The sequence below is a fragment of the Spodoptera frugiperda genome, chromosome 24 (genome assembly GCF_023101765.2).
Source record: "Spodoptera frugiperda isolate SF20-4 chromosome 24, AGI-APGP_CSIRO_Sfru_2.0, whole genome shotgun sequence".
In the NCBI taxonomy this organism is placed as follows: domain Eukaryota; kingdom Metazoa; phylum Arthropoda; class Insecta; order Lepidoptera; family Noctuidae; genus Spodoptera; species Spodoptera frugiperda.
This window is the reverse complement of record NC_064235.1, coordinates 3,834,634-3,851,123: the sequence shown is the minus strand read 5'-3', so window position 1 is coordinate 3,851,123 and position 16,490 is coordinate 3,834,634. Positions and strand designations below refer to the sequence as shown.

At 42.3% G+C, this 16,490-nt stretch overlaps 1 protein-coding gene across 2 annotated transcripts; it reads right to left on the bottom strand.

Moving 5' to 3' along the window:
- Nucleotides 1-385: 385 nt before the first annotated feature.
- LOC118278986 (ATP synthase subunit beta, mitochondrial-like) lies at nt 386-14,577 on the bottom strand. 2 transcript variants are annotated; one of them, XM_050703534.1, is made up of 14 exons: nt 14,384-14,577; nt 13,328-13,662; nt 11,264-11,489; nt 10,632-10,709; nt 8,400-8,582; nt 6,980-7,117; nt 6,185-6,282; nt 5,535-5,633; nt 4,318-4,476; nt 3,758-3,880; nt 2,776-2,988; nt 2,124-2,243; nt 1,357-1,428; nt 386-628 (listed from the first exon to the last, which is right to left on the bottom strand). In XM_050703534.1, the coding sequence occupies exons 1-14, from the start codon at nt 14,436-14,438 to the stop codon at nt 524-526; spliced, it is 2,004 nt and encodes a 667-aa protein (XP_050559491.1). In that variant the 5' UTR covers nt 14,439-14,577; the 3' UTR covers nt 386-523. The 2 variants fall into 2 exon arrangements, with proteins under 2 accessions (XP_050559491.1, XP_050559490.1); XM_050703533.1 differs by lacking the exon at nt 1,357-1,428 and adding an exon at nt 1,730-1,801 and having other exon boundaries at nt 14,384-14,576.
- Between the last annotated feature and the right edge of the window lie 1,913 nt (nt 14,578-16,490).

The window sequence follows — 16,490 nt, the reverse complement described above, 5'->3', positions numbered from 1 at the left end:
AACTTCTAATTCAATACTTTTATCGAAATGTCAAAAACAAAAATTTATATGAATTTTGTAGGAATCGCAACTTATGACGACATAATTTTTTGCGTCAAATAGCATTACTTTTCGCAAAAAATTGCAGGAAAAATTTAAAAATTAAGTATGTCATCAAATTAATGAATGAAAGTACGATTATATTGGGATATTCTATTGTAATCAAAAAGTCAAAATAATTTATTTTTGACCCAGTAAACTACCCAATTCCATGCATGCTACGGCATTCAAAATTCTAACAAATCCTATCGTAATAATATTATAATACGTAATATTTCGATATCAGTCATAAAACAATAAATTTAAAAAAAAAACCAAAAGCCTATGCACATAGACAGTGACAGACTTTCCATAAAACCCTAGAAAACCTCAAATCCTTTCACAAAATCCCAAAAAAAAACCATAAAAATACTAAATTCCTTTAAAAAAAATCATAAAAAGACGTAGAAATATGTCGATATCAGGTTAAAATTCTCCTATTGGCTTAGACGCTCTTAGCTAGTGACTGGGACTTCGCGATAACGTCTTCAATAGTCCCTACCATGTAGAAGGCAGCTTCGGGAATGTGATCCAATTCTCCGACTAGAATCTGCAAAAATATAAGTAAACTAGGTATTATTACTATTTATAAATAAAAAAGCAATAAAAAAAGTAATTTAAAAAACTTCGGCACGAATCCCGACTCGACCGGAGTGATATAACGGCCGATGAGAAAACCGACGTGAAACAAGAATACAAGTGTGAGTTAGGTTACCGGAGGCAAATTAATTTAATCATTCCCCAAATATTATGAATTCCTGGCTTTCTAAAATGGGTCCCGACTACTACTTTTTTTATTTTATGGGCTTTGGCGTTTTTTTATTATTTATTATATTTACCGATATAACTAGTGTCACTCTAACAGTAAATACTATCAAGCTGAAAGGTCGTGGTCATCGAATCGTTCAGGCTTTCCCACAGTGGGCAATATTCGAATTTGGCGACAAAAATCCGCCATTACTTGATCAGCTTTTTGCCATTTATTTTGATATATCCAGTAAAACTCTCAAACCAAATACTGACCGCAAATGGTACCTCTTGTAAGCTCAAAATACGTCGAAAGTGACTGCACGCTTAGTATGAGTTGCTTTAGTTAATATTCGAATTTGGCGCCAAAAATCCGCCATTAAGTTTTTTTAACATTTTGATTACTTTAAACGTAAAGCAAACTCCTACTTAAGGGTACTGATGATGATATAGGCAAATTGAGATGCTTCACGCTTGGTGTGACAATTGCCTTAACAGATTACTATCTTGAACTATATTTGGTGAACTTACCCTCTTGAATCCCTTAATGGTTTGTTCCAATTTCACCAGCTTCCCAATATGACCAGTGAACACTTCAGCCACCTGTAAATAGACGGAATCGAAATTAATACCACGGCCTCACAGACCAAACTGACGTGAAACAACGCCTCTTGTGTGAGTGAGGTTTGAAGGCCTAATTACCAAGGTACCAATCTTCCCAATTGGTCCGAATTTTCACCAACCCTGAAATTCCTTAGACACCCTGGAAAACAACGGTAACTATGCATTTGTAATGGAAATATGCGCTATGGATGGTGACTTAATCGAGTGTCCATGGGCGGCGGCGATCCGTCTGCTCGTTTACCGGCTTATACCATAAAAAAACTACATTTGGTTAACTTACCCTTTTGAATCCCTTAATGGTTTGTTCCAATTTCACCAGTTTCCCAATATGACCGGTGAACACTTCAGCCACCTGTAACCAATACATTGAAGGAAATTAAATACCTACTATTTTGCGCAGTAATAATATTTGCGCCCCTATTCGCACCAAACGACATATAGCAGCCATTTATATTCTGTGCAAAAAAATAGCGCGCGCATAATAAACTCGGCAAACTCCGTTTCGCCACTAATAATTTTCCGTTTTCCTGCCTTTGTCTTAAAATTTTCCTGAATTTTGCTTTGCTATAAACCTCACAAAGCTCGTGAAAACTGTGGCAAATGGTTTGTGCGTTCTGGAGTTATAGCGTCTGGAAGGAAAACCCGACTTATTTTTATATTATAGATGTGCTCACTTGGAAAGGTTGTGAGAGGAACCGCTGTATCTTCCGCGCCCGCGCCACGGTCAGCTTGTCGTCCTCCGACAACTCGTCCATGCCCAGGATAGCGATGATGTCTTGCAGGGATTTGTAATCCTGCAACAGGTGGTAACTTTAAAGACCGTAACAATTGGTCGTACGCTGAGCAAGGAGTCAAGAGTCGGTGTATTTTTCGAACTTTCAATTCAGAAATTTCGATGTCGAGCTCGATCGTATTCACGAGGTCATTTCATTAGTCGAATTATTCTTACAAATTTAAAATGCTAGATTTCACAATATGTGTTTGGATATAATTCCAACAGTCAAAACAAGTGTGAAAAGTCACACAAGTTTGAATATTGGCTTCCTCAAATCTACAGTCAAAACTGGAAGGAAAAATCATCCAGCTGGACTTGAATTCCTTGGATCCTTATTTTTTTAGAGGCGAGAAAAGAGTGAATCCAATGACTTCTCCCGCCTTGGGCGAAGCTCTTACTGACTAAAAACCACCCCGTTCCTACTCCTACTTTTCGAGCCGGAGCCCCGGTAAACCCGCTAGGCAGTCCGCAGCTCCGAGGAATACATATATCCTGTACCCCCCCCCCCCCCACACGAAACAACCAGATTAATCAGCCTCAAGAAAACCAACCTGCAAAATCTTCTGCACGCCTCTAGCGACTCCGTAGTGCTCCGGCCCTATAATATTCGGATCCATGACCCTGGACGTGGAATCCAGTGGGTCCACTGCAGGGTACACTCCTAGCTCCGCGATAGCTCGCGACAGCACCGTGGTCGCGTCCAAATGGGCGAAGGTGGTTGCAGGAGCCGGGTCTGTCAGGTCGTCCGCTGGTACGTACACTGCCTGTGATGATTGAGGTGTGGTTTAAAATCTATATAGTATGTTGGCGGTTGGTTTTGAGCGTTTTCGTTATAAAAAGGGAACGTTATTAGTAATCGAGCTTAGTGAGTTACGTACGTTATTGCTATCAGGAGCTTATGAGACGAAAGAATCGAGCTAAAATATTGAAATCGAGCGTAGTAGATTTTTTGTCGTCACGCCTTTAATCCCTGAAGGAGTAGGCAGAGCTGCACATTACGGCACGTCATGCCGCTATTGTAATCGAGCTCAATGGCGTACTATTGTAATCGAGCTCAGTGGCATACTATTGCCTATATCCAGCAGTGGACGAAAAGAGAATCAGATGATGATAAAAGATTCAGGTCGACTACGCATTTGTATAACCTATAACCTGATGGGTATAACCTGGGTGTCTTCAAGGCCCGAGTGAATGGGTTGCTTATGGGCAGACGTGCTCCATCGTAGGCCGCATCATCACTTACCATCAGGTGAGATAGCGGTCAAACGTCGACCCATTAAATGTAAAAAAAAAAACTCCTCTAGTGCTTAAGATGTCCATCTATAAGTGCCGATTGCTTACCATCAGGTGATTTGTAAGCTCGTTTATCGCACTGCCTTATCCTTATCCTTAAAAAAACGTTATGACTGTTATCGTCTGTTATCCTCGAAGAGGTAGACAGAGATGCACATTACGGCACGTAATGCCTAAATAAAATGTACACCCACTTTTCACCATTTGTGTTATAAGTCCCATGTAATAGGGGCCACAAACCTGCACACTAGTGATGGAGCCAGTCTTGGTGGTGGTGATCCTCTCCTGCATGGTGCCCATGTCGGTGGCCAACGTCGGCTGGTAGCCCACGGCTGATGGGATACGGCCCAGCAAGGCTGATACCTGTGTTCAGATGGAAGGTAAAATTATAAGTTCTCAGAAATAAGTAACCAATTGCCCGCTACATTGCTTAAGCACAAACACATGTAAGCTAAGGTCAGCCAAAAACATCGAAACAATGAAAATAAAGAAAGCATGCTTCGGCACGAATGGTGAGTGATACCACGGCCTCACAGAAAACCGACGTGAAACAACGCTTGCGTTGTGTGAGTGAGGTTACCGGAGGCCCAATTCCCCCCCTCCCAATCATCTCAATCCCCGATTCCCCAAATACCCTAAAATTCCTAACCCCCAAAAGGCCGGCAACGCACTTGTAACGCTTCTGGTGTTTCAAGTGTCCATGGGCGGCGGCGATTGCTTACCATCAGGCGAACCGTCAGCTCGTTTACCGGCTTAATCCATAAAAAACACTAATTTCTCTCCGGTCGTGTCTGACTCACCTCAGACCCAGCCTGGGTGAACCGGAATATATTATCGATGAACAGCAGCACATCCTGCCCCTCCTTGTCGCGGAAGTGCTCGGCCACTGTGAGGCCGGTGAGGGCCACGCGCGCCCTCGCGCCCGGCGGCTCGTTCATCTGACCGTATACTAGCGCCACCTGGGTTTGGAGGGCGAAACCAATGCATACATACATATCCTACTCACTGCCCTTCAAAGCCCCGGTAAGGGGTAAACTCGCTAGGTACAACAGCTTCGGAATACAATATCGATCTGGAATGTAAGACATTCATTTTCAAATTTATGGTTATACGTTCCATGCTTAATCAGGTAAGCCTAAATTGCATCCTACGAGGAGCACTCCGTGCCACTACATTATAATTGTTGATAAGTCCCATACCTACTTATTTCCCTTTACCCGTCTAACCTCAGACCCAGCCTGTGAGTGAACCGGAATACATAACGATGAACAGCAGTACATCCTGTCCCTCACGGAAGTTCGGCCACTGTGAGGCCGGTGAGGGCCACGCGCTCATTCGTTCATTTGCCCGATACTGCGCCTACTTGGGTTTCGGTTTTCTAGAAAATTTCATAGAAATACAGATATGTCTATTTGACCCCGAAGGGGTATGACATAATAGGTGCACATTATGACAAATACATAGAAAATGTGTACACCCACTTTTCGACAATTTATGTCCCATGTAATAGGTGGTGATATTGCCATGACTTACCGGGCAACATATTTTAGTAATTACTGATAAACCGATTTAAAGTAAGCGTCCACAGGCCCCGAGATCGTACGCCCTTGCCCCTATGACGTCATCACCACGCATCGCATGTAGGCATTGCTGATGACGCGGTCCGTACGATGCGGATCAGTGGACGCAGTTGTATGAGTTTCTATACAAGACAAACTAAAATCCCTTGCGTGCGATGCGTAATGCGATACGTGGACGCTTCAGGTTGACAGGTTTTAGTTTCCAATCTCCCCAATCCCCGGATCCCTCTAACCCCAAAAGGTCGCCAACGTACTTGTAACTCCTCTGGTGTTTCAGGAGTCCAAAGGCGACACCGATTGCTTACCATCAGGTGATCCATCTGCTCGTTTACCGGCTTACGTATAATATATCTTCGAAAGAATTTATTTCCGTAAGATAATAAAAAATACGATGTTTAAAAATAATCTATTAAAATAAAAATTTGTCATCTGATTACCTTGGATGTCTTATAATCCTCTTTTATAACGCCACCAATCTTCATCTCATTGTACAGATCGTTCCCCTCTCGCGTTCTCTCGCCGACACCGGCAAACACCTGGATAATATTAAAAATAATGAAAATCTAATCATTTCTATAATATTAGTTAGGTATTTCTCCCAATCCCCGATTCCCCATAACCCTTAAATTCCTAACCCCCAAAAGGTAACGTAGCCCCCGACGTGAAACAAGCACAGTGTTAGTGTTCCGTTGTGTAAGTGGGATTACCAAAAACCCAATTACCCCCTTCCCAATCTTCCCAATCCCCGATTTCCCAACAACCCTTCCTAACCCCCAAAAGGCCTGCACTTGTACGCCATGATCGACGGTGGCCTTGCTTACCATCAGGTGATCCGTCTACCCGTTTACCGGCTTAACCATAAAAAAAGGTAAAGCAGGTGAACGATAATGATATAATTATAGTCAATCTATTATATTTGGGTAGTATCCTCGGTCAAAAATAAATTATTACAACTTCGTCAATAAAATAAAGTTTACAAAAATATACACTCTCATTCAAAAAACATTTAAAACATTTTACACGATTATATGATATTATTTATAACAAAAGTATATTGACTAGTAGGAAACTTATTAGAAATACTTACAGAGAAACCACCGTGAGCCTTGGCTACATTGTTGATAAGCTCCATAATCAGTACAGTCTTGCCGACTCCCGCGCCACCGAAGAGGCCAATTTTACCGCCTGTGACAAGCAGGGTGTAGTGTAAGCAGCTATGTTTAAGATATTCTCATTACATCGGGGTAGTTGACCCCTGGGGTATAACATGTATTAAAAATCTATTTAGGCCCACAGTTAAATAATGGAAAAATATTAGACACGTATTTTTTCATTTTACATGTTTTACATACATATAATAGGGTGACTGGTAATTAGTGAACGATATTTAAACACGTGATTGTACTCATGATTACAAACAACTTTCCCAAAGAAACTTTTTTTGTATACTCATTAGTTTTATTTTTATCACAATAACAAAACAACGAAATTTCACGCTGTTTTGCAGCCGTCTCAAGTTCCAAAATACCTACCCAATTCCTGACCCGGGCGCATCGCCTCGCAGAATTTTGTTGTTTAGAAGAAAAGTACCACCAAAGGAATAGTGTAGGTAACAACTCCGGTGTGTGCTGTTGCTAGTATCAGGGGGCGGCACTGATGGCATCCGTCAGGTGATTTATATCTGCTCGTTTACCGACCCTATGCCACAAAAAATTTTATGCCAAAAGTATTTATTTATAGGATAGGTACCAAACGAGCTGACGGGTCACCTGATGGTAAGCGATCAGCACCGCCCATGGACACCCGCAACACCAGAGGAGTCACAGGTGCGTTACCGGCCAAAAAGGTTAATTAATTTTGTCAAGAGGTATCATCAACCCACCTTTGACATACGGAGCCAGCAGGTCCACAACCTTGATGCCGGTGGCCAGGATCTCCTGCTCCACCGACATCTCCACGAACGGCGGAGCGTCCGCGTGTATCGCTGCAAACTCATCCGTGTCTATAGGACCACGCTCGTCTGCAATTTATTTATTTATTAGTAGAAACAAAATGATAACTTTACAGCTTTTTTTGAGGGGTGAAAATTATCCAATGACTTCTCCCGCCTTGGGCGAGGCAGGAGGGAGTGTCACTCTTACTGACTAACCAGCTATGTCTTGCCCACAGCAGGGTACAAATGCATTATTCATCTATACTTAATATTATAAAGCTGAAGAGTTTGTTTGTTTGAACGCGCTAATCTCCAGAACTACTGGGGCCTTAGTCTGCTATTACAATTGTGTCAGAATGATCGATCACTGAGCAGTGCGAGAGGGACGGAGCTATACAACCTTCATAGCCCCGTCCCTCTCGCACTGTTCAGTGATCGACCAGTCTGACACAATTGTAATAGCAGATAAGGGGGCCTTATGGTCCGATTTGAATCATTCTTTTTGTGTTGAACAGTGCCATTATCGAGGAAGGCTATAGGCTACAAGACATCACGCTATGACCAATAGGAGCCTAGCAGAGCGGGTGAAACCGCGCGGAAGTAGCTAGTATCGTATAAAGTTGCAAAAAGTTGAATAAATAAATAAATAATATAAAAATAAGACAGGGTTTTTTTCCTGACGCTATAACTCCAGAACGGACGAATCCATTTCCACGGTTTTACATTCGTTGGAAAGGTCTCAGGCTCCGTGAGGTTTAATTACCTATAGTTAAAATAACATCGTGCTTTTAAATCTCGAAATGGTCAACAGATATACACATTATTTTGTAACAACACTGACTTTTCACCAGTAATGTTATAAGTCCCATGTAATAGGGAGTGAGACTATTGTCCATTACCATACAACGAGTACAAATTCAACTCCGACCTAAATCATTAAGAGTTTTACGAAAACACCGAAAAACCTTGTCGGCTTACACGACCCGGGAATGGAATCTTTTATTCGACAGCCTTGCTTTAATGGCAACTCTTTTTTATGATATGGTAAATCATCCATTTACTTCTCCCGCCTTGGATGGGGCGAGAGGGAGTGTCAGACTCTTATGCCCGAATACTCAAACGCTACTCAATTTTAAGACGCTCTCAAATGTAGTACTGTCACTATTAATTCTTTATAAAATGACAGAGATAGCACGATACTTAAGTACAACTTAAAATTGAGTAGCATTTGAGTATTGGGGCGTTACTAACTAAAACCACCTCATTCCTACTCCTGCTTTTCGAGTCGCAGCCCCGGTAACCCGGTAGGCAGTCCGCAGCTCCAATTTTAACGGCAACTTTACTCTATTTTAAAAGCAAAAAACCTTACCAATCGGTTCCCCAATGACATTGATAATCCTGCCAAGGGTCTTCTCGCCAACAGGTATGGTGATGGGCGCTCCGGTGTCCACTATAGGCTGGCCCCTGACCAGGCCTTCGGTACCATCCATAGCGATACATCTGCAAGCACTCTCTCCAAGATGCTGGGATACTTCCAGGATGAGACGTGGCGCTGTCAAAATCAAAGTCAAAGCATTTATTTCAATTAATCCTAAATTAGGCACTTTTGAAACGTCAAATTGAATTGTAAAATCAAAGTCAAAATCAAAGTCAAAATCAAAGTTAAAATAAAAGTCAAAATCAAAGTCAAAATCAAAGTCAAAATCAAAGTCAAAATCAAAGCATTTATTTCAATGAATCCTAAATTAGGCACTTTTGAAACATCAAATTGAATTGTCCGTCAGTGAAGCTAGGCGCTCGTTCCAAAGTGTTGCATCGAATGGAGAAGAACGAGCAAGAAACTCCATAAGCTGCAAGAAGTTAATGGGGACAGAATTAATAGTTTGTATGGTATAAGGCCGGTGAAAGAGCAGACGGATCACCTGATGGTAAGCAATCGCCGCCGACCATGGACAATCGAAACACAAGAGGCATTATAAATGCGTTGCGACTTTTTGGGGGTTAGGAATTTAAGGGTTGTTGGGGAATCGGGGATAGGAAGATTGGGAAGGGGTGTAATTGGGCCTCCGGTTGTTTTACGTTGATTTTCTGTAAAGCTGTGGTGATGGAGACAGAAATAATATTTTTTTACATACACATACAAATAACCTCACGCCTGTCTCCCATGGGGGTAGGCAGACACAATGGACCGCCAATTGCTGCGATTCTTACACGCCTCTTTCGCTTCATCAACAGTCATCATTAGCCGGGTCCAACCAAACGATCCATCGATCCCGCGATCCGCGATCCAGGATCGAGCGTGGATCGTGGATCGTGTTAGGCCGATCCACTTTTGAAACTTGCGATCCCAAATATGCGCTGTAAGCGATCCTAAGGCGATCCGTGATCAGCCAGTCTAACTCAAAGTCTAACATCGATCGACTTATTCCCCATAAACGAGCCATTCATCTGACGCCAAGCATCATCTCTAATGTGGTCGGCGACGGCGCCCTCTCGCGTCCGGCAATCAAGCCAGTGCGGAAGGGGGACTGGGATCCGTCTCCTCCTTCTCGAAGCAGTCATGCTCTAAGGAGGAGGCGGGGCGCGTGAGAAAAGAACCTTTCACGCAGCCGTCGCGAAGACACTCAAATCTCCGGCCATTGCGGGTCTGCGGACGACGAGCAAGCTAGCTCGCCGCTCGACCAAACCAGTGTGCGTGCGGCGCGTCGCGTTCTGGCGCGCCTCAAAGAGCCAAGACCAACTGGGGCCCATAGGGCTGATGCCTAATCCGGAGCTGCGGAGAACCTAGCGGGTTTACCGGGGCTCCGGCTCGAAGGGCAGGAGTAGGAACGGGGTGGTTTTTAGTCAGTAAGAGTCTGACACTCCCTCTCGCCTCGCCCAAGGCGGGAGAAGTCATTGGATGCCACCCTAAAAAAAAAGGCATCATCTCTAACACCTCATCAATTAGAATCTTTGGGATCCCATAAACATTTAAATTCTTTAAAAGCGATATCAAACGCCTCTGACTTTCTGGATGTCCATTTTGGGTGGATCGCGCGAAATTTAACACAACCGTCCACACCGCGCGCACAAAAAACTGAGGCACCTTTGATGCTGGCACAACCGACCGCACACGGATCGCGCGAGGTAGTGAGCGCGCGCTCCAATCGTGCGCATGGATTGCCGCGGCACGTCTACACCGCCTGCATCTTTGGATCGCGTGCTCCGCCGCGATCGGAGCCATGGATCGTCCGGTGTGGACCCGGCTATTTGTATTTTGTTTTTTATTACAATATAAACATGAATCTTGCTGCTATTCGATGGTGCTTGACTAGTTTCAAGCTACGTCGGGGATTCATAATTAAGAGCATGCCACTCAATGGCGTGCGGCAATCAACATCATGGAAATAACATACCCAAAACTAGTAGAGCACGAGTTGTTTTGTTGATTTGCCTGACGCGGGAATTGAACCCGAGACTCCTTGCCCGGCAATCGCACTCGCAACCACTCGACCAACGAAGCAGTCTTATGTATTTTTATTTTTAGAAATATTATTAGGTACTTATTAGAAGTTTGTATGTATTATTATTAAAAAAAAGTATGTATAGTTGAAATACTCACTGCGCCCAGGTACCTCCAATGCGTTCAGGATCGGCGGCAGGTGTGTATCAAACTGGACATCCACCACGGCACCAATCACTAGGATATGAAGAGACCAGATTTAATTTTAACATCACACATCTTTTTTAAAGTAAAGGGCTATTTTCCACCAGGGATGTGCTATGCTACGTTGCTGTGGATGCGTTTGGCTTCCACCAATCATATTCATTGGTACACATACATAGCTTAGCACTGGTTCAACTAAGATATGGTTTTTATATGGAAAGATGCATTAACCATTAACATTGGTACTTGCCGATGGTAGGTTTCAAACCCGCATGCATGACAACGTTCGTTCCCGGATTCAATTTATTGAATTTGGGACTCATGGAACACAACTAGCGGAAAAAGACTTGGTTTGTACATACACGTACATTAAAATTCCTCTATGACCAGGGACTCATAACACAACTAGCGGAAACTTGGTTTTACATACACTACATAAAACACGAGACCTTATGAATGGAACCCCAGAACTATAGATTAGGACAACTACAAACAAACAAAAATAGCAGACTAATAAATACATACATACGTATATTGCATTTACAAAAAAAAAAATAGATTGCAATTTAAAAAAAAACTTCACTGACCGGCAATGATTCTGCCCTTGGCACCGCCTCCGGTGACGATGGGTACGCCAGCACCCTTCTTTTTGGCTTCGGCTGCTTTTGGAGCCGCCGTCTTAGCTGTCTTAGCTGCCTTCGTTTTTGGAGCCTCCTTCGCCTTTTTGCCACACGCATCGGAAGCCATCGACCGCGCTGACTCCGTGATTTGACCTTCCACTATCTTAGATTGAACAAGCGCACTCGTGGAAAACTGGAAAAGAAACAAAGTCTTAATTTAACACGTTAATTATTCCTAAGGCAACCTTTTGAGCGTGGGAAAGCTATGCTTTGGCAGGAATGAGCCTGCTCGACCGGAGTGATACCACGGTTTTACAGAAAACCGACGTGAAACAACGCTTGCGTTGTGTTTCGTTGTGTGAGTGTGGTAACCGGAGGCCCAATTACCGCCTTCTCCATCTTCCCAATCACCGATTCCCGAACAACAACTCTTAAATTCCTAACTCCAAAAAGCCGGCAACGCATTTGTAACACTTCTGGTGTTTCAGGTGTCCATGGGCGGCGGCGAATGCTCACCACTAGCGGCCATTTCAATAACCTGTCTATAGTATTTTGACACATTTTTTATGGGGCTTATGGCAAAATACTATCTTTAGTAAGCAAATCTATAGACAGATAGGTTATTGAAATTGGACGTTAGTAAATCGTCGGTTTATCGACTTAAATACCATAAAAGAAAAACTAAAACTAAACAAATGCCTGGGGCCGAGAGGGCCGACACGAGAAACGAATGCCCATAAAGTGATGACGATGTCAAATAAATTAGGAAAGTTATAGGTATACAGTATGTTAACTAATTAATGTTATAAGTCCCATGTAATAGGTGGTGAGCCTATTGCCATATATCGGGCACATTTCCAGACTCCGTGCTACTACTGAGAAATTTTCGAAAAACCGAAAAAAGCCTAGTAATACTTCGCCCGACCCGGGAATCGAACCCGAGACCCCTTGCCTTGCAGTCGCACTTGCAACCACTGAGTCAACGAGGTGTACACAGTGGCATTACGTGCCATAACGTGCACCTCTGCCTACCCCTTCGGGGATTAAAGGCGTGACGATATGTATGTATGTATGTATGTAGTATGTTAACTAACAAAGGGTAACCCTCTAATGATATATTATTAAAAGAAAAATAAAAATGTCAGCATAGAAGAAATCGTAGCAACAAATTTTTGCAACGTTGCCTTCCTTTACAAGCTACGCGTGCACAGAGTGTTAACTCTTTTTTACGTTATCGATATTACTCTGAAATCATATTTAAAAAATCAGACATTTTCCATGGACCAAAACTTTTATCAGACGCTATAAAGCTCTAAAAAATTGTGCGCCTTACAAAATTGTAATAGCAATATATGTGAGGTTGGAGAGAAATATCTTTTCGGCAAAGCAGTAGCACATTTGTAACATTACGATGGTAAATTCGTGCAAATTATCTGGTAAAACTATGAGGATTTGATGATTTAAGACGGCTATAAAAAATAGTGCGCCTAGATTTGTAACTTAAATTGTTTTGTTTTTGAATGGTAATATTTTTTAGCATGTATGGATGCTATCCACTATTGCGTAAGGTTAGACAGGTCTGAACGCCGTCTGATTACTTAACATACTGTAAGTAAACTAGGTTTACTTTCATAGATAGCCCAGTCAGGTACTTTCATAGATAGCCCAGTCAAATAAGGTTAAATTAGGTAAGAATCTCGGAATGCGAGATACCCAGCTGTAATTTTGTATATACTTGTATATTGACCCCCTAAAACTTGTCTCAAAACCTACATATGGTAGGGTGTAAGCAACTCTTAAAATTCAGGGTCAAAGGTCCCAAAAATCGTTATTTTGCGTTTTTTTGGAAATATCTAATTTCCTATGGGTTTTTGGTATTTGCATTTAATACCAATATTGTAGAACACAAAATTCTCTTTTGAGTTTTGAGACAAGTTTTAGGGGGTCAAATACAAGTACATATATACCAAATTACAGCTGGGTATCTCGAATTCCGAGGTGAAATACTAAATTGACTGCCAAACAACTTACTTTATTACTATGCAAAGGGCTACAAGATCCCAACTTTAGCATCGGTTGGCAGTATCTAGCCTCATGTTGCCACATGTCCATGTAAATCAGGCGATCACTGACGATGCGGGGAGGGATGCCCACCACAGGCTTCTTTGGTTGAACCATTAAAGGTCTCGGTTCTCGATCGTCAAAGTGAAATGGGGATGGGGCTCGAGGCATAACCTTTTGTAATTTCTTGTATCCCCTTTTGACACTGGCTCCGTCTACCATCGGGGATTTCTCGACTGATGGTAAGTCTTTGGTGAAATTTCTCGTTGGCAGCGTTGAGGCGTAAGACCATTGCAGTTGACTTGCTGTAAAGTTTTTATTAACCATTTATTTCGATCATTTTTAGTAGATTTTTTGTGTAGGAGAGAGATGGTTCAGCACTAATGGGCCGGATCGACCGGAGTGATAAATTCTGGTGATACGCCGGCCCTACAGGGAACCGACGTGAAACAACGCTTTCGTTGCTAGGGGAAGTTACCGGAGCCACAATTACCTCCCTCTCCAATATCCCAGTCCGATTCCCCTACAACCCAAATTCCTAAACCTCACAAGGCCGGCGACGCACTTGTAACGCATCTAGTGTTTCGGGTGTCCATAGGCGGCGGCGATTGATTACCATCAGGTAATCCGTCTGCATGTTTACCGGTTTACAATAAAAAATGCCGCTAACACGATCCGCACCGTACGTGCCGCTCATCGGCAATGCCTACATGCGATGCGTACAGATGACATCATACGGAATGCCGATGCCAAAAAACCGAGTGAAAGTCGTATCGGCAATCTGATTGCTGATACTCGCGTCGGCAATTCGATCGCTGTCGATACAGTGGACACAGTCTAAAAAGATTATCCGTTTGATGCGATCTATGCGATGCGTACAATGGGAGTCTGTAGACGCTTACCTTAAGTAAGACTATAATATGATGATAATTATGAGATTCTGATCCTCCCATTTTCTGGTCTGGCCACAAGACGTCCACTGCAGACTACCTAGCGGGTTTAGATTAATTATTTAGATCTACTTACGTCCATAGCGATATAACCGACAAACCCGAATTGGGCGTCTCGAAATTTTTTGCATCTTTATAGTATTTGTTCTAATACCATAATACTTCTCATTTATGAGATGAACGAGTCCACTTCTCCGATCAAACAGCTATATATTTGCTCGATACAAAATTGTCGTTAGGTAAATATTTGAAAAGGTGACCGATTTTAGTTAAGAAAACGTCAAATTTCAAATGTTTTTTTTTGGTATGGTTTGTCTATCGGATTGGTTTTTATTTATTTATTTTGACATATTAGGTTATTTGAAAGAGATTCTATTTGTTTATAAATGTAAGTACTCATTTATGTAAATTTTTAGTTATAAGCCCTTGTTTTAACGTGTGCTTTTCCACTAAAGATGTGCTATGTAGCTATGCTACGAATATGTAAAAGCTAAGCTGTGAAACTATGTGACCGTTTCCACTGATACTACGTAGCGGTGCTATGAAGATGCGCCGTCGTAAAGTAGCAGTGCGAGAAAGATGCGCAACTCGAGTATGCGATGTATCGATCTATAGCAGGGAAGCCATCTACAGCACACATCCATTGCATGCATTTATTGTACGCATCTTTCCATATAAAAACATAGCTTAGCTGAGTCCGGTTCTAGCAGAACTAAGCTACATAACTATGTGTACCAATAAACATGATTGGTGGAAGCCAAACGCATCTGCAAAAAGCATAGCCTGTCTGGTAGAAAAGCACTAATCTGTGTTAATCAGAGTTATTAGAGATTCGTCAAAACGGCTGAAGGGATCGGTATGAAATTTGGAACAGGGATAGATTATGGTGTTGTCTCATAGGAAACTTTTTATTCCACAGAAACGCAGTCAAAGCCGCAAGCCGAAGCTCTATCTACAAAACTTGTGAAATCATGTTGTTTGAATAAAGTACCATGGATCTACCGACCCGATGGCGTATACTAGCGTAATGATATATTAGCTATCTATTCACCTATGGTCGCTGACAGGGCGTTTATGTAAACTGTGGGGTGAAGGGGTTAATTGTAGCCACCAGGTGGCGCTTCCCACGACCGTCATTAGGTCTTCGTATAAACTTGGTAGTGTAAATCGAACGCGTTTAGCTTTTCTTTACGAAGAAAATAATATAAGAGTGAACAAATCCGGAGCTGAGGTAAAATGAACTAAATAGCGGGTTATCGGGGCTCCGGCTCGAAAAGCAGAAGTAGGAACGGGGTGGTTTTTAGTCAAGTAAGAGTCTGACATCCCCTTTCGCCTTGCCTCCCAGAGTAATCCATCTTTTGATCAAACGCTCTTATTTCTGATAACGAAGTACCTTTTGCCATAGGTGAGGCGAATACTTGTCCACGCTTTACATTTTTTTTTAAAAGATGAGGTTTTTAGAGAGCTGTTTAATGGTGTCTGTTAAGGTGCATTTTCCACCAGAGATGTGCTATACTATGTTGCTGTAGATGCGTTTGGCTTCTTCCAATCATATACATTGGTACACCTTCTTGACTGCATGGTTGGTGCGGTGGCTGGGCAACTGACTGCCGCGCAACGGGTAGCGGGTTCGATTCCCGCACGGAGCAACTCTTTGTGTGATCCACAAATTGTTGTTTCGGGTCTGGGTGACATGTGCATGTGAACTTGTATGTTTATAAACGCACCCATGACACAGGAGAAAATCCTAATGTGAGGCAACGTGTTTAAAAAAACCTAGCGTAGCACTGGTGGAATTTAAGTGGTGGATACTGCTTTTATTAATACTTATCACTATTTCTTATTTAGTTATCCTTCGTCTACTAAAATAATAAAGCAACAAATCTACCACGAAAACAAAAAAAAAACTGTCATTTTAAAAAAAAAGGGGGCAATTGACCATAATTATTGTAATTTTTATAATAGCAATTATTATTTATATTTTAGGATGGGATTTCCTAGTGAAACCCGTCAAAAATGAAATAGTTATCATCCCTTAAAGGATTTAGGTCGAAACCTGTAACCCTGTATACGTACTTCAAAAATTAAAGAGTGTGGCGACACATGACAAGTAATAACAAATGACAGAAGTCGCACATCAGACGATTGTCGGACAAATCATCGTCATAAAAATCTTACATCGC

Coding starts and splice junctions, on each gene's coding strand:
- LOC118278986 (XM_050703534.1), bottom strand. CDS start 14,438: ATGCAAAAAATTTCGAGACGCCCAATTCGGGTTTGTCGGTTATATCGC. Junction 7,118..8,399: donor TGTCATTGGGGAACCGATTG/GTAAGGTTTTTT, acceptor AATAAATTGCAG/ACGAGCGTGGTCCTATAGAC. Junction 1,429..2,123: donor TCCTCTCACAACCTTTCCAA/GTGAGCACATCT, acceptor GTCTATTTACAG/GTGGCTGAAGTGTTCACTGG.